This window comes from Prionailurus viverrinus, chromosome B3, assembly GCF_022837055.1.
Source record: "Prionailurus viverrinus isolate Anna chromosome B3, UM_Priviv_1.0, whole genome shotgun sequence".
Lineage (NCBI taxonomy): Eukaryota > Metazoa > Chordata > Mammalia > Carnivora > Felidae > Prionailurus > Prionailurus viverrinus.
Window position 1 is genome coordinate 109,271,753 of NC_062566.1, and position 25,120 is coordinate 109,296,872.

A 25,120-nucleotide genomic window follows, 5' to 3' on the forward strand; every position below is an offset into this window, starting at 1 on the left:
ACAGTGGGCATTAAAGGGTGTGTGCTGAAAAACCCCATGAAACCAATCTGAATGATGGCCTCTGAGTACAAGTAGAAGAAACTGGCAAGGATAAGATACCTTAGTACTCAACAAGCAGGCTTAGGAATTATGTCCCAAGGTTACTGTGGGGGACTCCTGGGGCCAAGCTAATCTTTCACCTTGGCTACTCAAGACAGAAAAAAGCTTCAAGTGTGCCTCACCAGTAACTGTGAAGCAACTTAAGATTTGAATTTCATCAACCAAACTCCAGGAGGGCCTCTTGAGTTAGTATTTGTTTTTGTAGGCTGGTCAATTACCACTTTTGGGATCTGATTCATTTTTTCTTTACCACTTTTACAGATGCACTGAATTGTGAAAGGAATTAATCTTTTAAAAGCCTTTAAAAAAATCATTTCCCTTTGGTTGCCTGTTAATAATCAAGATAGCTGGGGGATATTTTAACAGATGCCACCTACCATCTGTTCCCATTCCCCAGTGGCCATGGTAAGTTGATTTCAGCTCATTCCACAGCTTTTAAATTCAACCAATCCACCTGCTTTTTTCAAAAGTCAAAAACCATACAATATGTAAGCAAGTTGTCTTCTCCACAGTTTACCTTGAAATCAGTAGTTGTGAATTTTCACTGAGGATGGAAAGGCATTATTCTGATTTACTTTAAAAATGGGGATAATTGCAGCTATTAGGATATGAGAAAATCCTCTCCAATCCTCACACTGAGCTAATAGTTTCCATCCAAGCCTTGCCCACAGTATCTATTCTTCAATTTGGATGTGCCTTTTAACGTTAAGGATATAACATTCTACTGGCAAGCTGCACTATTTTTTAAATTTCTGTGCAGGTATATGGAAAGGGAGAAATGAGTTTTTCAGAACCTCTTAAGAGTGATAGAGACTCCATTGATATAGGCATTTGGCCTAAGTTGTTTCTGTTTTCTTCCCACAATGATCCAGCTTACCTTGGGTAACAGGAAAGAGTCATAGTCTAGGACTGACCCCCTCTATAAATTGTTAGTGGTACTATTTTATGACATGTGGAAAACAACCTTGGCTCTAAATGAGAAAAAAAAAACCCAAAACCCTAGGATCTTTTAAGTAGACGCTTTCATAAGAACGGGATAATATCCTACTAGATGTATGAGAAAAATCTCAGGTTGGTAATACAGGAATTAATAAAAGGATGGAGTGGCTACAGTCTTAGATTTAGTTGACAATCTTCCATAAATACAGAAATTGTGTTTCTTCTGTCTCCGCCCTGGCCCATCCAATGACCTCTACATCTGAGGGGTAAAAAACTTTCAAGAGAACTCTCTCAACCAAGAAAATTAAAAATTGAGAAAAGCTGAAGTGCTTAAAAGGTCCTGACCCTGAATTCAGAACTGCTGTAACTTCCGGCAGTGGTAAGGCATCAGGATATAAAGGGCCCACCTACTTTGCCCCATCCACTCAGACTTACCCTATTCTTAGTACGCTCCAATTGATCACGTTGCTCACCCAGCTCTTCTATGATTTCTGAGCCAATCTGGTCAGTCTCTGTGGCAATCCGATGAGAACGCTCAATACTCTGGGTGGCCCGGTTTAGGCTGTCAGTGCCTTGCAGAAGCAATGCCCTTTGAGACTGTAGCCGATTCTGACCAGAAAATGGAACGGAAATATTAAACATCTCCCATCATAAATTCATTGCCAGCACATTCCTTATGACCCTTCTGATGTAAGAAGGGATACAGTGTGTGCAATGTTTACTTATTTTGAGAGACAGTGTGTGGGGGAGGGGCGGAGAGAGAGTTGGGGAGAGAATCTCAAGCAAACTCCATGCTGTCACTGCAGAGCCCAAAGTGGGGCTGGCTTGATCCCAGGAACAATGAGATCATGACTTGAGCCGAAATCAAGAGTTGGACACTAGGGGTGCCTGGGTGGCTCAGTCAGTTAAGTGTCCAACTTCGGCTCAGGTCTTGATCTCACGGTTCGTGGGTTCAAACCCCGTGTGAAGCTCTGTGCTGACAGCTCAAAGCTTGGAGCCTGCTTCGGATTCTGTCTCTCCCTCTCTCTCTGCCCTTCCCCGCCTGCAGTCTGCCTCTCTCTCAAAAAATAAACATTAAAAAATATCTTTTTAAATAAAGTCACTCAACTGACTTGAGCGACCCGGGTGCCCCTCATTACTTTTAAGACAAACAAAGATGCTAATCAACTATAAGATTATCTTCAAGGTCAGATGAAAGCACCTGGAATCCAATACAAGATGACATACCTTTCACTCCACTGGTTTTATACTTGTGATGCAAGAAAAGGAGGTTAAAAACAGAGCATTTTCCCTGTGTGTGTGATGAGGTTGCAATGATTTCACGTACTTTCTGGACTAACAATTTATGAGAGGCAGTGGCCCAGATGTGGGGTGCAGGAGCTATCTGAATATGCGTATAGCCTGTAACTTTTGACAGGACAACAAACCAACTAAATTCCATAGCCTTAGAAATAGATTAATTCACTGAAGATTCCACCTGACTGGTACTGAGGACTGATGGCACCATGAATAAGCTATTCATTTTTAGTACATTCAGACTTCAAAATGATTTGTGACACTACTACATTTTGGAAAACATTTAACTGGTTACAATCCTGGTAAGCCCCAAAAGAATTTCACCTCAGCCATACAAGACATAACCTCTTAAGTTGCCACACTGGTGACTACTCTCAGAGAAGGAGGTATCTGGGGCCAAGTAAGCTGCCCTAATTTCCCTAGTGCCCTAATTTCCTAAATCTCTGCCAAAGTTTTACTCCACCTATAATCCCAAGCACCGAAGGCATGATGACAGAAGTAGCCATTGTCAGCCAGAATTAACCACCGACAAATAGGAACAGTCAAGTTCTTAGCTATTAAAGCACTTACACATGCACCACTCAGAAAGGGGCCGGTTCACAGGGCCTATTAATTGATGCCACCATCAGGCAGCCAAAATATTGGGTTTCTAGATGAGAAGTTTTCATATGTGGCATACAGGCCGGTGGATGATGGAACCACTGAATGTCACAAATAAATCCCAGTTAATTCAGCTCAAAAGAAGTAGGAATAAGGAATAAGGCTTTTTTTTTTTTTTTTTTTTTTAATGAAAGATGGATATCTTTAACTGATTAGATTGAAGAGAAGGAAAAGACAGTAAGATCACATAAATCAACTCGAGGTCTGGAACAGTAATTCCAATGAAGGTGGTATGTATATTTAAATTGTTTTTATGACTCTGAAACTAGTAATTTTAAAGCAAATTATTGTTTGGCTTTATCTCCCCCCCCCCTTTTTTTTGTTGGTTTATTTTTGGTAACAAATGACCAAAGTCACTTTATACCTCTCATTTCACTTTAACAAGCTTCACCTATCTGCCTTTTCCCAGTCTCCCTTTACAAGTGAATTTTGAAACGTTTATATCATTTTCAAATACTCCAGTTTGACACCAGTAAATGTCAGGCCAGTATCGTCTGAACTCTTCAACTATAGTCAGGACGCATCATCAAACAGGATTCTTTCTACACACATGTAGTCTGCACTTACAGGCCCCGCCATTTCTTTCCCATGCTCCTGGCCAGGCCACCTGCCAGGCCATTTCTACTTTGCACAGTGGAATATAATTCCAAATGCAACACATTACATTTAGTCTTTGTAAACTTTTACTCCTTTAACTTCTCTAGATAGTTTCAGAATATAGATTTTCAACTCTGTCAGTCTAATTTGATAAATCAGAATACTGGGGTCTAGAGAGGCAGTCTGGCTTACTTTCTATTACAACTGAGTAAGCTGTGAGCCCCTTCCTGAAAGCGTGGGCTATCCTGATAAAAACCTAACTGAATTTTTTGAGCATATCTGAAAAAACTGGATTTATGGGTCAGAATACAAAGTCCAGATACAATAAGAAAAAGGAACTCTTGTATTCCTCCACTATATATCAAGCACTGTTTTATTAAAGATACAAAGAAATCTAAGCATGGTTGGGAAAGATCTGCATTAGATAACAGGACAGGTGAGGGGCGCCTGGGTGGCTCAGTTGGTTAAGCATCCGACTTCAGCTCAGGTCATGATCTCACAGTCTGTGAGTTCAAGCCCTGTGTCGGGCCCTGTGCTGACAGCTCAGAGCCTGGAGCCTGCTTCGGATTCTGTGTCTCCCTCTCTCTCTGCCCCTCCCTGCTCATGCTCTGTCTCTCTCACTATCAAAAATGAATAAATGTTAAAAAAAAAAATTTAACAACAACAAAAAAATACAGGAGAGGTGGTTACCCCAAGGCGGGAGGGGAACTGGATGCAGGAAAGAGGATAAGGTGGGAAGAATAAGAGTTCAATAAACACTGATAACATAAACTGTACTCTACGACATGGTTAATTTTTGTGCCACAGGCCCTTGAGATAAAAAAAAAAACAAAAACAAAAACAGCTAAGGCTTACCATATGCTCATTCTCTACAGTGTATGTGCCATATTTCATGTCTCCTCGGCCCCCAGGTGTGGCTGTCAAAGGTGTGCTTCTCACTTCCCGATGGAATTTAGCAAGGTCCTTCCGGTAGGTTCGAAGCTTAGACATCATAGGGTTACGGAAAGACAGAGGTGCATAACGTAGTTCCTCTTCCATCTCTGCCAGCTAGGAAGGCAGAAAGTGAGTAGATAGCCTGGTTCTTTTCTCTCTCATCTGGGCACATGCCTAGTATGGACTAATCAAACCACAGACAACTGCAAATAAGTATTCAACCATATGTTCCATGAGGGCAGGGACCACATGTGATCTGTTCACCTCATTATTCTGAGTGCCTGGCACAGTGCCTAGCATGCATAGAACAGGCATTCAAGAAATATGTGATGAATGAGTGAAAAAAACTAACAAGCACCTTATATCTGACTAAACATTTTTATATGTATTATCTCATTTAATCTTCCCTGTCCTCAATAAGTAGTAAAAACTACTTCTATTTCATATGTAAGAATTGAAGAAATGTACTCAAGATAACACAATAAGGGAAGTCAGGATTCAAAATCTTCAAATTGCCTTTCCAGTATACCAAATTCTTAAGCTGTTATAGTTCAAGTACTCTCATGAAACACTTTGAAGTCTACTGTACTAAAAATGATAGGGGTCTGGCACGAGGTTTCTTCCTTCCTCTTCTTTTGGAAAATCAATTGTTTGTCTCCATGTCCTATATAACCAGGGGTCCACATGAGATCTCCATTTTATTGGGTAAGTAAAATATAATGCTCAGACATGTTCACAAGAGCCATAAATTATTTTCATCTGCCTGGGATGGCCAAAGTTGGATTGGTTAATTTTGCTAAGTTCAGAGAAAAGTATCTAAGCACCAAACAAATAAATTGGTATTAGCTGAAAGATGTTTAACATTCTACAAAGATATTAACCAAAAAAAGAAGACTGATTCTATAACTGGTATCCTGCAGATGCCCAGATTTACACAGGTATTAAGTAGAGTTTCTAGTATGTCCATTGTGAAGGAGATAGTTTCCACAGTTTCCACAATCTGGTGGCCTGACTTTATCCATTCATCCATCGGTGGACATTTGGGCTCTTTCCATACTTTGGCTATTGGAACCTGGATTTTAACCCCAAATTCCTGAAAGGGTTTGATGAAGCTAGAGGATAAGGATATGGAGAGAGAGGGACACTACTTCTAAAAAATAAGGTTTGGTTTTGTTTTTAAAGAAAAGCTATAGATTAAGAGAGAAGCAGTTGTTAAATTGCTCGGCAGCCTGGACCAACATTTGACCAGCCCACTTTGGGTCCTGACTGGAAACCTGTCCAGTCCATGCATGCCCTGCCCAAGGAACCAAATCCAGCCACTATGCTTGTTTGTTTGCTTTCTCTTTCTCTCATTTAATTAATTTTTATTATTTCAGCTTTTATTAATAAAACTAAACTCAAGGCAACTGCTTGGTTCTTGCATTTGATCTGACCATATACCAGACAAGTGGTTCTTTATGAGGACTTAGGGGAGAAATGTCAATATACAGACAGGTTCCATCAAAACTGGGATGTTGCGATATCTAATAAAGTTAGGTAAATGAAATTAAAGAGAACATATTATATATTAAAAACCAGAAATCTCCCCCTCTAATATCAGGGGATTCCTTTAACAGTCTTCAACGTGTTTGTCAAGATCAATCATATTCACTATGTTGTCTTTTAAAACAGCAGAAGGGAAGTACAACCACTTCTGAGGTACATTTTTTGTGATAATAATTTTAACAAAGAAGAATAACTCATCTTAATGACCAGCTTTTAAAATTTCATTTTAAAAGACCACCCAGGTAGGGGCAACCAGGTGGCTCAGTCGGTTAAGAACCCGACTTCAGCTCAGGTAATGATCTTGCGGTTCATGAGTTTGAGCCCCGCATTGGTCTCTGTGCTGACAGTTCAGAGCCTGGAGCCTGTTTTGGATCTGTGTCTCCCTCTCTGCTCCTCCCCAACTCGTGCTCTGTCTGTCTGTCTCTCTCTCAAAAATAAACAAACATTAAAAGACCACCCAGGTAAAGGTTTGAGAATGCCCTTACTACTCACATCAGGAATGTATTATATCAAATACTAATTTTAAGAGAGTAAGCTTTACCCATTTGTTTGTCAAATCCTCTCATCACTCACCCCATCAACTGGCCTCACTTAGTAAGAAATAATCCAAATCAAGATCAATACACAGGAACATTTAATCTGTGGTCGGGTAATAATTCTGGAAAAGACTAACTCCAGGTAGAAGAAATAAGGACTTGCTCCCTGTTCTTACCGTTTCATTTGCTTCCTGTTGCTTTTCATCAAAATCTCTGATCAGTTTTTTCTTCTCTTCTGGAAAAGGTAAACAAGTTTCAAGAGTTCAGTCCTGCCTTCCATATATTTGTAGAGGTCATTCTCTCTGCTTACAATAAACTCCCCAACCCTCTCTCCTGATGGGGTAACAGTACTTAATCACCTCTAAAAAGCATTTAGACATGTACAGGAACTTGTTATCACAACGATGGGGGAGTGAAGGAAGTGGGTATTACGAATGGCATTTAGGGTCCAGGAACAAAAATATCCATGCTTGGGACACTCCTGAATTATCTGGCCCCAAAGGTCAAGATTATTCTACTATGAAACACTATAGGTCCAAGTTAATTACTGTCAATCTATTTTTCCCAAGAGGGATCAGGCACACCATCAACAAGAATGTTTAACAATACTGATGTTCTAAATTCTTGTTCCCACGTTCACCTCCACTGTGAAACATTTCTCTGTATTAACCCTCATCCACTGCTTTTCTGCAAAACAAATTCAAGACTCACTTATTCTGCTTGCTGGGGAGACTGCATAGTATGGTACATATTTCTCAGCCGTATCCATTGGCGGTGATATGTAAAATGATGCAAATACCACGGACTCACACAGTGAGAAAATCATTCCCTTTGCAATTCTCTTTCAATCCTTTGCATTATGTCATTTCAGTGCTAGTATGTCTTTAATACCTAAAAATTAATCTCTTTTAACAAAAATAGAATAGGCTTCAGCTTCCAACCAGTAACATTTAACTAAAACAGCATTGTTTTGCCTGGACTGTATTTTTCAGATCATTTAGATAGGTCTCCAAGAGTTTCCACTTAACAGATCTATCATTCCATCACGAAACAGTGCAATATAAGGGCACCTGGGTGGCTCACTCAGTTAAGCATCTGACTTCAGCTCAGGTCATGATCTCACAGTTTGAACCCTGCACTGGGTGAACTTGAGCCCCACTTCGGGTGAGCCATGCTTCTCTCTCTCTCCCTCTCTCTCTGCCCTTCACTCATTTGCACCCCCTCTCAAAAAAACAAAAAAACAAAACCAGTGCACTACACATTCTTTTCAGGTGTACATGGAATATTTTCCAGGATGTTATTATTAGGCCACAAAATAAGTCTCAATAAATTTTTTAAAAAGACCAAAATTATATCATGCATCTTTTCCATCCACAATGGTACAAAACCAGAAATCAACCACAGAATAAATTTGGAAAGAACATAAATATATAGAGAGGGTAAATAACATACTACTGAACAAGGAATGGGTCAACCAAGAAATCAAAGAGGATATCAAAAAATACTTGGAGACACCACTAGTGTTGGCAAGGATGTAGAGAAAAAGGAACCCTCATGTACTGTTGGTGGGAATGCAATCTGGTGCAGCCACTGTAGAAAATCATACAGAGTTTCCTCAAAAAGATAAAAATAGAACTCCCCTACAATCCAGTAAATCCACTACTGGGTATTTGCCCAAAGAAAACAGAAGCACTAATTCAAACAGATCTATGCACCTGTATGTTTACTGTAGCATTATTTACACTAGCCAAGAAACATGGAAGCAACCCAAGTGTCCACCCACAGATGAATGAATAAGATGATGTCTCACACACACACACACACACACACACACACACACACACACACACACAAATGTTACTCAGCCACAAAAAAGAATGAGGGGCGCCTGGGTGGATCAGTTGGTTAAGCGTCCAACTTCAGCTCAGGTCATGATCTTGCGGTTTGTGGGTTCAAGCCCCACACTGGGCTATGTGCTGACAGCTCAGAGCCCGGAGCCTATTTCAGATTCTGTGTCTCCTTCTCTCTCTCTGCCCCTCCCCTTCTCCCGCGCACACGTGCGCTCTCTCTTTTCTCTCTAAAATAAACATTAAAAAAAAAAAAAAAAAGAATGAAATATTGCTTTTGCAATGACATAGATGGATCTAGACGGTATAATGCTAAGTGAAATAAGTCAGTTAGAGAAAGATAAATACCATATGATTTCACTCATATGTGGAATTTAAGAAACAAACAAAACAGAAAAAAAGAAACAAAAACAGATGCTAAATATAGAGAACAACCTGGTGATTTCCAGAGGGGAGGCAGGAGGGGGATTAGGTAAAATAGATGAAGGAGATTATAAGAGTACACATCATGATGAGCACTGAGTAATGTATACAATTACTGAATCAGTATACTGTGCACCTGAAACTAATATAACACTGTATGTTAATTACACTGGGATTAAAAACAAAATACATGGAAACAAATAAAACTCAATAGTCTAAAACTGTTGGGATGCAGCAAAAGCTGTTCAAAGAGGGAAGTTTACAGCAATACAGACCTATCTCAACAAACAAGAAAATTCTCAAAGAAATAACCTAATATTAGACCTAAAGGAGCCAGGAAAAGAACAAAGCCCAAAGCCAGTAGAAGAAAGGAAATAATAAAGATTAGCACAGAAATAAATTAAATACAGGCAAATAAAAGCAAAACCCCTAAAACAACAGAGTGCCTTACACCTAAAGGAGCTAGAAAAAGAACAAACAAAACCTAAAGGAAATAATAAAGATTAGAGCAGAAATAAATGATAAAGAAACAAAAACCAAAAGAACTGATCAATGAAACTAGGAGCTCATTCTTTGAAAAAAAATCAATAAAACTGATAAACCTCTAGCCAGACTTATCAAGAGAAAAAAAGAGTACTCAAATAAATAAAATCACAAATGAGAGAGAAGATATAACAACACCACAGAAATACAATTATGAGAATACTATGAGAAACTACATGCTGGGACACCTGGGTAGCTCAGTCGGTTGAGCATCTGACTCTTGATTTTGGCTCAGGTCATGATCACACAGTTGTGGGATCAAGCCCTGCATCAGGCTCACTTCTGAGCGTGGACCCTGCTTGGGATTCTCTCTTTTCCTCTCTCTCTGCCCCTCCCCTGCTCGTATGCACATGTGTGCATGCTCTCTCTCTTTCTCAAAAATAAAAAAAGGGGCGCCTGGGTGGCTCAGTCAGTTAAGCATCCGACTTTGGCTCAGGTCATGATCTCGTGGTTTGTGGGTTCGAGCCCTGCATCGGGCTCTGTGCTGACAGCTCAGAGCCCAGAGCCTGCTTCAGATTCTGTGTCTCCTCTCTCTGCCCCTCCCCACTGGTGCTCTGTCTCTATCAAAAATAAATAAACGTAAAAAAAAATTAAAAAAAAAAACTATATGCCAACAGACTGGAAAACCTAGAATAAGTGGATAAAGTCTGAGAAACATAAATTACCAAAACTGAAACAGGAAGACACAGAAAATTTGAACAGACTGATTACCAGAAAAGAAACCGAATCTGTAATCAATAAACTCTCAACAAAGTCCATGATCAAATAGCTTCCCAGGTGAATTCTACCTAACATTTAAAGAACAGTTAATACCTATTCTTCTCAAACTATTCAAAAAAATAGAAAAGGAAGGAAAGCTTCCAAAATCCATTCTATGAGGCCAGCATTAACCTGATATCAAAACCAGATAAAGACACGACAAAAAAAGAGAACTACAGGCCAGTATCTAGATATAACATAGATATTATGTTAACATATTTTAACATAGATATAAAAATACTCAACAAAATACTAGCAACCCAAATCCAACAATACATTAAAAAAGTCATTCACCACAGTCAAGAGGGTTTATTCCAGGGATACAAGGATGATTCAATATTTGGAAATGAATCGTGATACATCACATCAATAAGAGAAAGAATAAAAACCATATGATCAACTTGGTAGATGCAGAAAAAGCATTTGACTAAGTACAACATCCATTCATGATAAACACTTTCAACAAAGTAGGTTTAGAGAGAACATACCTCAACATAATAAAGGCCATATGTGAAAAACCCACAGCTAACATCATACTCAATGGTGAAAAATTGAGAGCTTTTCCTCTAAGATTGGGAACAAGACAAAGATGCCCACTCTCACAATTTCTTTTAATGTTTTATTTTTGAGAGTGAAAGAAAGAGTGTGCGTGCATGTGGGAAGGACGGAGAGAAAAAGGGAAAGAATCCCAAGCAGTCTCCGTGCTGTCAGTGCAGAGCCCAAAGCAGGACTTGTTCCCAAGAACTGTGAGATCATGAACTGAACCAAAAACAAGAGTAGGATGCTTAACCCACTGAGCCACCCAGGCACCCCTATTTTCTTTCTTCTTCTTTTAGAGAGACTGTGCACACGAGCAGAGGAGAGAGGCAGAGCAATAGAGAGAATCTTTTTTTTTTTAATGTTTTTATTTATTTTTGAGACACAGAGAGACAGAGCATGAACGGGGGAGGGTCAGAGAGAGAGGGAGACACAGAATCGGAAGCAGGCTCCAGGCTCTGAGCCATCAGCCCAGAGCCCGACGCGGGGCTCGAACTCACGGACTGTGAGATCATGACCTGAGCTGAAGTCGGACGCCTAACCGACTGAGCCACCCAGGCACCCCGAATAGAGAGAATCTTAAACAGGCTACACGCTGAGCATGGAGCCTGACACGGGGCTTGGTCCCATAACCCTGGGATCATGACCAGAGCCAAAACCAAGAGTCGGATGCTCAACCAACTGAGCCACCCAGGTGCCCCTCAGATGACATGATTCTATATACAGAAAACCCTAAAGACCCCACCAAAAAACTATCAGAATAAGTGAATTCAGTAAAGTCATAACTTACAAAATTAACATACAGTGGGGCGCCTGGGTGGCTCAGCCAGTTAAGCGCCTGACTTCAGCTCAGGTCGTGATCTCGCAGTCCGTGGGTTCGAGCCCCGTTTTGGGCTCTGTGCTGACAGCTCGGAGCCTGGAGCCTGCTTTGGATTCTGTGTCTCCCTCTCTCTCTGCCCCTCCCCTGCTCATGCTCTGTCTCTGTCTCAAAAATAAATAAAAACATTTTTTTAAAATTTCAAAATTAATATACAGAAATTTGTTGCATTTCTATACACTAATGATGAAGTAGCAGAAAGAGAAATTAAGAAAACAATCCCATTCACAATCACACCAAAAATAACAAATCACGTAGGACTAAACTTAACCAATGAGATTAGGACCTGTATTCTGAAACTATAAAACACTAATAAAAACAAATTGAATATGATGCAAATAAATGAAAATATATTCAATGCAATTCCTATCAAAACACCAACAGCATTTATCATAGAACTTGAACAAATGATATTAAAATCTGTATGGAACCACTAAAGACCCTGAATAGCCAAAGCAATCTTGAAAAAGAACAAAGCTAGCGGTATCACAATCCCAGATTTCAAGACGTACTACAAAGCTGTTGTAATCAAATAGTATGATACTGGCACAAAAACAGACACATAGATCAATGGAACAGAACAGAGAACACAGAAATAAACCCACACTTATCTGATCAATTCATCTAAGACAAAGGAGGCAAGAATAAATAATGGGAAAAAGTCTCTTCAACAAATGGTGCTGGACAAACTGGACAGCTATATGTAAAAGAATGACACTGACCATTTCCTTAAATAAATGGATTTAAAGACCTAAATGTGAAACTTGGAACTGTAAAACTCCTAGAAGAAAACATAAGCAGTAATTTCTTAAAAAATAATGGATTAAAGACCTAAATGTGAAACTTGGAACTGTAAAACTCCTAGAAGAAAACGTAAGCAGTAATTTCTTTTACATCAGCCACATAAATACTTTTCTAGATATGCTTCTTCAGGCAAGGGAAACAAAATGAAATTACTGGGACTACACCAAAATAAAAAGCTTTGCACAGCAAAGTAAACCATCAACAAAACAAAAAGGCAACCTATTGAATGGGAAAAGATGTTTGGATATAGTATATCCAATAAGGGGATAATATCCAAACTAAACACAAGAAAACCCAAATATTCCAATTAAAAATGGGCAGAGGACCTGAACAATCATTTTTCCAAAGAAGACATACAAATGCCCAACAGACACATGAAAAGATTGTCAACATCACTGACCAGCAGGGAAATGCAAATCAAAACCACAATGAGAGATCACCTTACACTGTCAGAATGGCTAAAATAAAAAACACAAGAAATAACATGCGTTGGTGAGGATGTGGAGTAAAAAGAACACTCATGAACTGTTGTTGGGAATGTAAACTGGTGCAGCTACACCAAGGAAAACACTATGGAGGTTCCTCAAAAAATTAAAAATAGAATCACCATATGATATGATCCAGTAATTCCACTATGGGGTATTTACCCAAAGGAAACAAAAACACTAATTTGAAAAGATATATGCACCTCTATGTTTACTGCAGCATTATTTAAGAAAACTAAGATATGGAAGCAACCCAAGTGTCCATCCACAGATAAATGCATTAAGAAGATGTGGAGGGTGTGTGTATGTGTGCGCGTGCGTGTGTGTGTGGTGTGTATAAAATGGAATATTATTGGGGCCCTGGATGGCTCAGGCGATTGAGCGTCTGACTTGGGCTCAGGTCATGATCTCACAGCTCATGAGTTCGAGACCCACGTCAGGCTCTGCGCTGACAGCTCGGAGCCTGGAGCCTGCTTCAGATTCTGTGTCTCCCTCTCTCTCTGCCCCTCCCCTGCTCATGCTCTGTCCCTCTCTCTCTCTCAAAAATAAATATTCAAAAAAAATGTTTAAATAAAAAAATAAAATGTAATATTATTATTCGTCCATAAAAAAAATGAGGTCTTACCATTTGCAACAAGATGGATAGATCTAGAGGGTATAATGTTAAGTGAAGTAAGTCAGAAAACAAAAGACAAATACCACACAATTTCACTCATTTTTTGCAATTTAAGAAACAAAACAAATGAACAAAATTAAAAAGAAACAAAAAAAGATTCTTTTTTTCTAAACGTTTATTTAGTTTGGGAGAGAGTATGTATGTGTGCACACAAGGCAGAGAGGGCAGAGGGCTCTCTGCCTCTCTGTGCTGTCAGTGCAGAGCCTGATGTGGGGCTTGATCCCACCAACTGTAAGTTCATGACCTGAGCTGAAATCAAGAGTCAGACACTTAACCAACTGAGCCAGTCAGGTGCCCTGAAAAAAACCAGATTCTTAAATACAGAGAACAAACTGATGGCTGCCAGAGGGGAAGTGGATGTGAGGATGGGTGAAATAGATAAAGGGGATTAAGAAGTACGCTTCTCTTGATGAGCACTAAATAATGTATTAAACTGTTGAATTGTTATATTATACACTTGAAACTAACACCGTATAACACCGTATAACACCATATGTTAATTAAGTCAATATAAAAATAAGTTAAAAAAAATTAAGGTAAGTATTAATAGCTGGAGAATTGAAATTTACGTAAAATAAACAATCAAATACTTCAAACTAAAAAAAAAAGATTTTCGAGGCACCTGGGTGGCTCAGTCAATTTAGTATCCAATTTCGGCTCAGGTCGTGATCTCACGGCTCGTGAATTCAAGCCCCATGTTGGGCTCTGTGCTGACAGCTCAGAGAGTGGAGCCTGGATTTTGTGTGTGTGTGTGTCTCTCTCTCTGTCCCTCCCCCATTCATGCTGTCTCTCTCTCTCAAAAACAAGTAAACATTAAATAAATAAATAAATAAATAAATAAATAAATAAGTTATTTAAATGGCAATATAAAATTTCTTTTTAAAATAACTTTATGTATTAAATGTATGTTATAAGAAATAAGTTGATATAAAAATGATTAAGTAACAGTAAAAATGGTACTTGGACCGGCATAATATCACCTGGTAAAACATTTGTGAAAGAGGGAACCACTGGTAAGAAAAGGAGTTAGATTCTGGTCCTTTCCTTGGAGTTGACTCAACATCTAATATGGGTAATAATTCTTCATCTCTTTGGGACCAGACCTCCTTCCTTAGCTATAAAACAAGTAGGTAGCTTATCTCTTCATATGTAACAAGCAAAAATTATCCCTACTTATGAGCAGCTTGATTTCTGAAAATGTGTCCAAATGAATGTTCTCCCTGAAAATCTACACATAATCTACCTATTCCACAAAATTACCACTGCTTACATTGTTTTTTTTGAGCTCATCTTTTGAAATTATCTTCACAATCTGGGGATACAGTTTTTTTTTTTCAATTTTGGTAAAATTTACATAAAAGTTATCATTTTGACCTTTTTTAAAAAAAATTTTTTTAGCTTAATGTTTATTTTGAGAGAGACAGCATGTGCACACGAGCCAGGGAGGGGCAGACAGACAGCAGGAGAGGGAGAATCCCAAGCAGGCTTTGCACTGTCAGCAAACTGTGAGATCATGACCTGAGCCAAAATCAAGAGTTGGACACTTAACCAACTGAACCACCCAGTCACCCCTTGACCTTTTATAAGTATACAGCTAAGGGGCAGTAAGTACATTCACATTGTTGTGCAATCATCACCACTACCCCATCTCCAGAACCTTTCCACTATCCCAAACTGAAACTCATACCCAATGAACACTAATTCTCCACCTCCTATCCCCCCAGACTCTGGTAACCACCATTTTACTTCTGTATCTGTGAATTTGACTAGGCTAGGTATCTCCTACAAAAGGAATCATAAAATATTTGTCCTTTTTTGCCCAGCTTATTTCACTTACCATAAGGTCCTCAAAGTTCATTCATGTTGCAGCATGTGTATGGGGACATGGTCTTTTAAAGTTATATTATTTTTCATTCACTGTGACTCCTAAATACAAGCCAGCACTTCATCGATTGAAGGAAGGACAATTTTTTCCAATGCCAAAGAAAACAGCTGAGTTGGGCTTATGGAGGGATGGCATGTAGGTATTCAATATGCTATCCTCAGATTTTCTGGCGTAATTTTCTTTACTCTGGTTTTCATCCTAAGCCTTCACATTCGAACCCAATCCCATGTAAAATATAATGCCACAGTAATGCCTTATATGGATTTACATTTTGTTAATCACAATAGCATCTAGCATGTCAGTCGTCTGCTGCTTTTTAAGTGATCATAAACCATTCTGGATGTGTACATTCTATATTCTCAATTGGAAATCCAGTTCCTCCAGAACAGGGAAATTTACTTTTTCTTTTTAAGCCCCATAGCTTTTAGAACTGTAAACCTAGTAGTGTGCTCCTTAGATGTTACTACTACCTACAAGAGTAAATGACAATGCACCTTTTACTATGCCTCCTTTACGTTGACATTCCCTTAATATATACAAGATACTCCAGGTGAACCATTTCTGACTCTACACAGCTCACAAGTGAGGCTTTGTTGCTGTTTTAAATAGTAAGAAGTTCAGCCATGGCAAATGGTCTGCACCTTGACCATCCACGATGTAACTGAAGTAAGCACAAAAGCAGCTGTCACTATCCCTGAATAGGCTATGTTTTCAGCCACCAGCAGTGAAATATTATCTGCAATCAAGAATGGCTACTTCCATGGAGAAATATCATATTACTTTGTAATAAGCTGTTGCTTAGTGTCACCACTCCTCTGAATAGGCACATCTCCAAACTTGAGCACACTCACTTCTGATCCAAGGCACACAGTATGAAGAAATATTCCACATATAAGTGCATTCCCCCTTCCTAGCTCTGATTTTTCTACAACTGTTAGTCATAAAGTTTCCTCCTTTATTAAAGATATGAAAATCTGCATCTTTAAAAAAATTTTTAATGTTTATTTATTTTTGAGAGAGAGAGAGAGCGAGACAGAGCATGAGTGGGGGAAGGGCGGAGAGACAGAGACACTGAATCTGAAGCAGACCTCAGGCTCTGAGCTGAAGTCAGCACAGAGCCAGATGCAGGGCTTGAACCAGTGAACCATGAGATCATGACCTGAGCTGAAGTCAGACGCTTAACCAACTGAGCCAACCAGGCCCCCTGAAAATCTGCATTTTTAAGAGGCAGACTCTAGAATGATTCAAAGAAAGTGGTTACATAAATAAGAGTAGGAGGCAAAGAGGTAGCTCACAGAATACTGATCCTTTCACTAACTTCTTTCTCTTCATGATTCTGTTATGCTCAGTCTTTTTGGAATTGGGATACTCCCACTCTTTACCTAAAATCATGACATACTTTCTCCTAGGAGTTCTCTACAGTTTATATACTTTTAAAAGAAATACACTCTTTTTGAAAACAATTTTAAGACTTTCACATTGTGAGATCCTTTATGGAATCCTAAGGTTAAAAAAAAAAAAGCCTTTGAAATTCTCCCTTCTGATGATGAAGCCAAGGAGGGAGATATTTAAAGGTTCAAAAGAGGCTGAACCCAACTGAGAGGTATCAGTAGGTGCTTCTGTATGCTTTAGTCTCAGAATTGTGAAACCAATGAATGTTAGAGTGTAAATGGACCTCAGAGATCATCTAGTCTAACCTTCTCATTTTACAGTTGAGGAAACTAGAGCCTGCAGAAACTGCCTTCCCCAAGGTCATAAGAGGAGCAAATGTGTGGCAACACTAGTTCTAGAATGCAAGTCTCCTGACTCCCTATCCAAGGCTTTTGTACATTATAGCACTGAGGGGCATTTTTATGCTCCCTGGGTATAGACTTCAGCAACAGGTAAAACTTATTGAGACTTAATTTTTTAGGGAATTAGAGTTAACACTACAATTAACTACAAAATTGCAGGACTGCATACTAGGTAAAATGGGCACCAAAACCAAGAGTGAGCCATTCCAAACACTATCCCCCACCCCACATGCCTTCCCAAACCAGTCACATGTAAATGACTGGTAAACTGGGTGGATGACATACCACAAAAGAGCCAGCTCTGAAAGACTAAAGAAAGTGTACCTCAATGTTCAACTAAGGCGACAGCCTGTCTTCCTTATAGGTGGTTTGATTTACCAACCCAAGAAAGACTACCTTGACCCATTAAAGCTGTGGAAATAACTTGTTTCACCAGGATCAGGTGGCGAATTTGCTTTTGGTGCCCCACCGTGGCATGTCTAGGAACTACACCCTTTGTTTGTAGCCTATGATAGTTTATCTGATCTCACACCATATAGGAGGTAAAAGTACAGGCATGCCTTGGATATACTGCAGGTTTGGTTCCAGACCACCACAATGAAGAATGCAATAAAGCAAGTCAAATGAATTTTTGGTTTCTCTGTGCATACAAAAGTTATGCTCCCATTATACTGTAGTCTATTAAAGTGTATGATAGCATTATGTCTAAAAAGTGTACACAATTTAAAAATACTGAAAGTAAATGTTTTACTGTGAAAAATGCTAACTATCATCTGAAGTTGAGTGAGTCATACTCTTTTTGCTGGTAGAGGGTCTCGTCTTGATGTTGATAGCTGCTGACTGATCAGGGTGGTGGTTGCTGAAGGTTACGGTGGCTGTGGCAATTTCTTTTTTTTTTTTTTTTTTTTAACGCTTTTATTTATTTTTGAGACAGGGAGAGACAGAGCATGAACAGGGGAGGGTCAGAGAGAGGGAGACACAGAATCTGAGACAGGCTCCAGGCTCTGAGCTGTCAGCACAGAGCCCAACACGGGGCTCGAACTCACGGACCGCAAGATCATGACTGAGCCGAAGTCAGCCGCTTAACCAACTGAGCCACCCAGGCGCCCCAGCAATTTCTTAACATAACACAACAATGAAGTTTGCTGCATTGATGGAATTTTACTTTCATGAACAATTTCTCTGTAGCATGAAAACTGTTTGATAGCATTTTATTCAGAATTTATTTAAAAACTGAAGTCAATCCTCTCAAATCCTGAACTGCTTTATCAACTAAGTTTATGTAATATTCTAAATCCTTTGTTGTCATTTCAACAATCTTCACAGCATCCTCACCAGCAGTAACTTCCATCTCAAGAAACCACTTTCTTTGTTCATCCATAAGAAGCAACTCCTCATCAGTTAAAGTTTTTATCCTGAGATTACAACAATTCAGTCACATCTTCAGGCTCCACTTTTAATTCTAGTTCTCTTGCTATTTCTACTACATCTGCAGTGATTTCCTCCACTGAAGTCTTGAAGCCCTCAAAGTCATCCATGAGGGCTGGAATCAATTTCTTCAAAACTCCCATGAAAGTCATTATTTTGACCTCTTCCTTGAATTATCAATGTTTTTAATGGCATCCAGAATGGTGAAACCTTTCCAGAAGGTTTTCAATTTACTATACCCAGAACTGTCAGAGGAATCATTACCTTTGGCAGCTAGAGCCTTATGGAATATATTTCTTTTCTTTTCTTTTCTTTCTTTCTTTCTCTTTCTTTCTTTCTTTCTTTCTTTCAGAATGTATTTCTTAAATAATAAGACTTAAAAGTCAAAATTACTCCTTGATCCATGGACTGCAGAATAGATGTTGTGTTAGCAGGCATGAAACTTATTGTACATCTCCATGAGAGAGCACCTGGCTGACCACATACACCATCAATGAGCAGTAGTATTTTGAGAGGATTCCTTTTTTTGGAGCAGTAGGTCTCAACAGTGGGCTTAAAATATTCAATAAACCATGCTGTAAACAGATGTACTGTTACCTAGGCTTTGTTGGTCCATTTATAGAGCATAAGCAGAGTAGATTTAGCATAATTCTTAAGGGCCCCAGGATTATTGGAATGGTCTAGGAGCACTGGCTTCAACGCAAAGTCACAAGCTGCATTAGCTCCTAATAAGAGAGTCAGCCTGTGCTTTGAGGCTTTGAAGCCAGGCATTGACTTCTCTCTAGTTAAGAAAATCCTCGATGGCTGTTTCGTCTACATCAAAAATCTGTTGTTTAGTGCAGTCTCCTTTGTTACTTATCTTTGCTACATCTTCTGGATAACCTGCTGCAGCTTTTCCATCAGCACTTGGGGATTCCTTCACCTTGCACTTTTATGTTAGGGAGATGGCTTCTTTCCTTAAACCTCATGAACCAACCTCTGCTAGCTTCAAACTTTTCTTCTGAAGCAGCTTCCTCATCTCTCCCAGCTTTGAATTGAAGAGTTAGGGCCTTACTCTGGATTAGGCTTTGGCTTAAGATAACATTGTGGCTAGTTTATGGGGCGCCTGGGTGGCTCAGTCAGTTGAGCATCCAACTTCGGCTCAGGTCACGATCTCACGGCTTGTGGGTTCAAGCCCCGCATCGGGCTCTGTGCTGACAGCTCGGAGCCTGGATCCTGCTTTGGATTCTGTGTCTCCCTCTCTCTCTGCCCCTAACCCACTCGCATTCTGTCTCCATGTCTCTCAAAAACAAACATTAAAATAAATAAATAAATAAACATTGTGGCTAGTTTAATCTTCTATCCAGGCCACTAAAACCTTCTCCGTATCAACAATAAGGCTGTTTTGCTTGTTTATCATTCTTATGTTCACTGGAACAGCACATTTAACTTCCTTCAAAACCTTTTCCATTACATTCACGATTTGGCTAACTCTTTGGTCAAGAGGCCTAGGTTTTGTCCTATCTCAGCTTTTGACATACCTTTCTCGCTAAGCTTAATCATTTGAAGCTTCTGACTTAAAGTGAGAGACATGCAACTCTTCCTTTCACTTGAACACTAAAAGGCGATTATAGGGTTATTAACTGGCCTAATTTCAGTCTGAAGTTTCATGAGAATGTGACAGACATTAAGTTGAGCAAATGTTGTTGGAAAATGGTGTTAATAAATTTGTTCAACACAAATTTTGCGATGCCACAAATCTTCAATTTGTAAAAAATGCGGTATTTGAAAAGCACAATAAAGTGAAGTGCAATAAAGCGCAATAAAACAAGATATGCCTGTGTTAGAATCCCTCTAAGCCTGTTTCCTTATCTGAAAATAAGAAATATAACAGTACCAACCTCATAAGGTTGTCTGAAAGGGTTAAAAGAGATACTACACATAATAAGCACTTAGCAAATGCTCGGCATATTGAGAGTTTCATAAATAGCAACTACCATTTTTTGAAGTTTATTTTGAGAGAAAGAGCATGTGCATGTGCGCATGGGAAGGACAGAGAAAGAGGCAGGGAGAGGGAGAGGGAGAGAGAGACAGAGAGAGGGAGGGAGAGAGAGACAATCCCAAGCAGGCTCTGCACTGTCAGCACAGAGCCCTATGTGGGGCTTGAACTCATGAACTATGAGATCATGACCCAAACCAAAATCAAGAGTCAGATGCTTTATGGACTGAGTCACCCAGGTGCCCCACTACCATTGTTTTTAAAATTAAATCCTTAGGTAGAAAGAACTAAGAGTAAAAACAAAATTCACCAAAGAATATGAAGAGTGTTAGAAAAATTAAAATTCTGCAGTCAATAAGTTAATTGTTTACCAACCAGTTGCATATGACTCTATAGTCTCTTTATAGTGACTATTTTTGCTGGTTTCCAGAATAATGAGGTCTCAAAGACACACGCTGAAATTTGAGTGAGTTAAAATGGAAACTTTTCAATAATTCTATAACACTCATTAATACACTTGGAGCTGCCTTCAGGTCCTACAAAACCCAAACTAGAACATGACTACAGGCACAGTATTATCTAATAATAATTTACAGCATTCTGAGGTATTTGGAGAGACCTCTTCAGATGCTACAAACTAAGACTAAACATTATGGCATACTTAATATTATTAAGTAATTATATATTAAGTAATATGCATTAAAAATTATGTATATACTTAATATTATATAAAATCAATTAATAATTATCACATACGCTAACAGATTATCACTGCCATACAATCTTCCTAAAAAGGGACATATTTTGTCTGTTATCCCATCCTTTGTTTTAATAGGTATAGATATCCATTTTACAAATGATGAAAATGTGGAAAATGTGGTAGAATAAAAATAAAGTTACACCCAGTTTTAATAGGCAACCATATATTATTGTAAGTTTCTCCACAATTCACAGTACTTCTACAATCACTCAACAAATAGTTGTGGAGCACCTAGTATATACAAGGCACTGTTCTAGGTGCTTAGGATACATAATAAACAAAACAGACAAAATATAGAGCTTATAATAGAAGAAGGAACACCTCCAAACTTTTATGAGGCCAGCATTACAATGATACCAAAACCAGACAAAGGCACCACAAGAAAGAAAATTAAGAATATCTCTGGGTGCCTGGGTGGCTCAGTCGTTAAGCATCTGATTTTGACTCAGGTTATGAGTTCGAGTCCCACGTTGGGTGAGCTTCAGCCCCACTTCAGGTGAGCTCGTGCCCCACTTTGGGTGAGCACAAGCCCCACTTCAGGTAAGTCCTACTTCTCTCTCTCTTTCCTTCCCTCTCTCTCTCTCTCTCTCTCTCTCTGTCCCTCAAGGGATTCTCTCTCTCTCTCTGCCCCTCACTCACTTGTGCCCTCTCTCAAAACAAACAAAAAAACAATATCCCTGATGAACATAGATGCAAAAATCCTCAACAAAGTTATTAGCAAACTGAATTCAATGACACGTTAAAGGATCATATACCTTGATCAAGTGGGATTTACTCCAGGGATGCAAGAATGTATCTACAAATCAACATGATATACCACATTAACAAAATGAAGGGCAAAAATCATATGATCAGCTCAAGAGATGCAGAAAAAGTATCTGACAAAATTCAACATCCATTTATGATATAAAATCTCAACAAACTGGATATATCTAGAGAGAACATACTTCAACAAAGTAAAGGTCATATGTGACAAGCCCACAGCTAACATTATACCCACTGGTGGAAAGCTCAAATCTTTTCCTCTAAGATCACGAATAAGGATGCCTACTCTCACCATTTTTATACAACACAGTATTGGAAGCCAGAGCAATTAGGCATGAAAAAGAAATGAAAGGCATTCAAAATTGGAAAGGAAGAAGTAAATTCTGTCACTATTTGCAGATGGCATATTATACACAGAAAACCCTACAGACTCCACTGAAAAAACTGTTAGATTTAATAAATAAATTCAGTAAGTTGCAGTATACAACATCAATATACAAAAACCGATTGCATTTCTATATACTAACAATGAACTATCAGGAGAAATTAAGAAAGTAATGCCATTTACAATTGCAACAGAAAGAATAAAACACTAAGCCTAACCAAGGAGGTTAAAGATATGTACACTAAAAACACAAAACACTGATGAAAGAAACTGAAGACACAAATAAATGAACAGATACTCCATGCACATGGATTGGAAAAATTAGTACTGTTAAAAGGTCCATAATACCCAAAGCAATCTACAGACTCTGCAATCCTTATTAAAATTCCAATGGCAATTTTCACAGAAATAAAACAATCAATCCAAAAATTTGTATGGAACCAAAAAAGACCCCAATTAGAACAAAGTTGGAAGTATCATGCCTCCTGATATTACAAAGCTACAGTACTAGCATAAAAAAAAATGCAAAAATCAGTGGAACAGAATAGAGAGCCCAGAAATAAATATACACATACATGATCAATTAACTTGCAATAAGAGTCAAGAATATACAATGGGAACTACATTAGAAAACCAAGTCCTTCCCCCTCCTATGTCTTTCTTTCCTGTATAGAGAAAAACTCAGTCCCTCCTGTGTTTCTTGTGTATCTCCTTTACTACTCAGAACACTTCTGGTCAACCAAACGTGTGGAGGTTTTTCTCCACACCAAACATTTCTCTGCAATACCAGCTGGATGTTCACAGTTCAACTCAATTCTGACACTATCTACATGGAGACAGCATCAGATTCCACAGATTAAGAGCTCAGTCTCACAAGACCACCCCTCCCCCTTTAAAAGTCAATCACAAGTAATAGGTCCTCAGGTTAGCCACAACTTCTGTCCAATTTGGCTACAAATTGAAGGTTCTTATGACCCCCTCCTCAGGTTCAATTAACTTGTTAGAGTGGCTCACAGAATTCAGGGAAATGCTTACTTACATTTACCAATTTATTAAGGATTATGATAAAGAATACAGGTGAAGAGCCAGATGAAGAGATACACAGGGTGAGGTCTGGGGCAGTCCTGAACACAGGAGCTTCTGTCCCTGTGGAGCTGGGGTGCATCACACTCCAGGTATGGATATTTTCACCCTCCTGGAAGCTCTCTAAACCCCATATACTATTGGGATTTTATGGAGGCTACTTCATACGGGCATGATCAATTATTAACTTCCATTTTCAGCTCTTCTTTCCTCTCTGGAGGACAAAAGATAGGGCTGAAAATCCAAGCTTCTAATCACAGGTTGGTCTTTCTGGTGACCAGTCCCCACCCAGGAGCCCACCCAGAGTCACCTCATTAGAACAAAAGATGCTCCTAGTGTTCTTATCACTTAGGGAATTACAAGGATTTTGGGAGCTGTGTGTCAGGAACCAGGAGGAGATACATACATACACATACATACACACACACACGCACACACACACACACACACACACACACACACACACACACACTCTTCCATTACCTCATAGGAAATGATGATCCCTTCAATAAATGGTTTTGGGAAAACTTGACAGAAAAATGCAAGAGAATGGAAATTAACCAGTATCTTACACCATATACAAAAATTAACTCAAAATGGATCAAAGACTTGAATGTAAGGCCTGAAACCATAAAACTCCTAGAAAAAAAAACACAGAGTTCCTTGACATCAGTATTGGTGATAAGTTTTTGGATTTGATACCAAAAGTAAAGGTAACAAAAGTAAAAATAAACAAATGGGACTACATCAAACTAAAAAGTTTTTGCACAGCAGAGAAAACCATCAACAAAATGAAAAGGCAATTTACCAAATGGGAGAAAATATTTGCAAATCATGTATCTGATAAGGGATTAATGCCCAAAATAGATAAAGAACTCATACAACTCAGGAGCAAAAAACCCAAACAATCTGATAAAAAAAAATGGGCAAAAGATCTGGACAGGCATTTTTCCAAAGACGACATACAGATGGCCAACAGGTATACGAAAAGGTACTCAACATCACTAATCAGGGAAATGCAAAGCAAATCACCATGAGATATTACCTCACACCTGTTGGAAAGGCTATAATCAAAAGACAAGAAATAACACCCACTGACAAAGATGTGGAGAAAATACAGAACTTATTTTTGGCTCAGGTGCTTTTAAACTTGACATGCATCAGAAATCCCCTGGATGGCTGTTAAAACAGGCTGTTAAGACAGTTAATAATTCTGTAAATCTTGGGTAGAGCCCAATAATTTGCATTTCTAATAAGTTCCCAGATGATGCTGACACTGGCAGTTCAGGGACCAAACTATGAAAACCACTGTTCTAGTGAAAGGAAGACAAATACTATACTATAAACATCAGAAATACATAAAGTGCCTAGTACATTAGAAGATAAGTGCTGGAGGGGTGCCTGGGTGGCTCAGTCGGTTAAGCGTCCGACTTCAGCTCAGGTCACGATCGTGCGGTCCGTGAGTTCGAGCCCCGTGTCGGGCTCTG

The 25,120-nt window shown here is 39.0% G+C and overlaps 1 protein-coding gene across 1 annotated transcript in view; it reads right to left on the reverse strand.

Moving 5' to 3' along the window:
- VTI1B (vesicle transport through interaction with t-SNAREs 1B) overlaps window positions 1-25,120 on the reverse strand; it is a 31,002-nt gene that overhangs the window by 1,723 nt on the left and 4,159 nt on the right. Inside the window, exons 2-4 of the mRNA XM_047861388.1 lie at window positions 6,782-6,840; window positions 4,447-4,638; window positions 1,474-1,647 (exon numbers count right to left, since the gene is read on the reverse strand). Of these exons, the coding sequence (XP_047717344.1) occupies window positions 1,474-1,647; window positions 4,447-4,638; window positions 6,782-6,840 (425 nt within the window). The remainder of the gene's footprint in view (window positions 1-1,473; window positions 1,648-4,446; window positions 4,639-6,781; window positions 6,841-25,120) is intronic.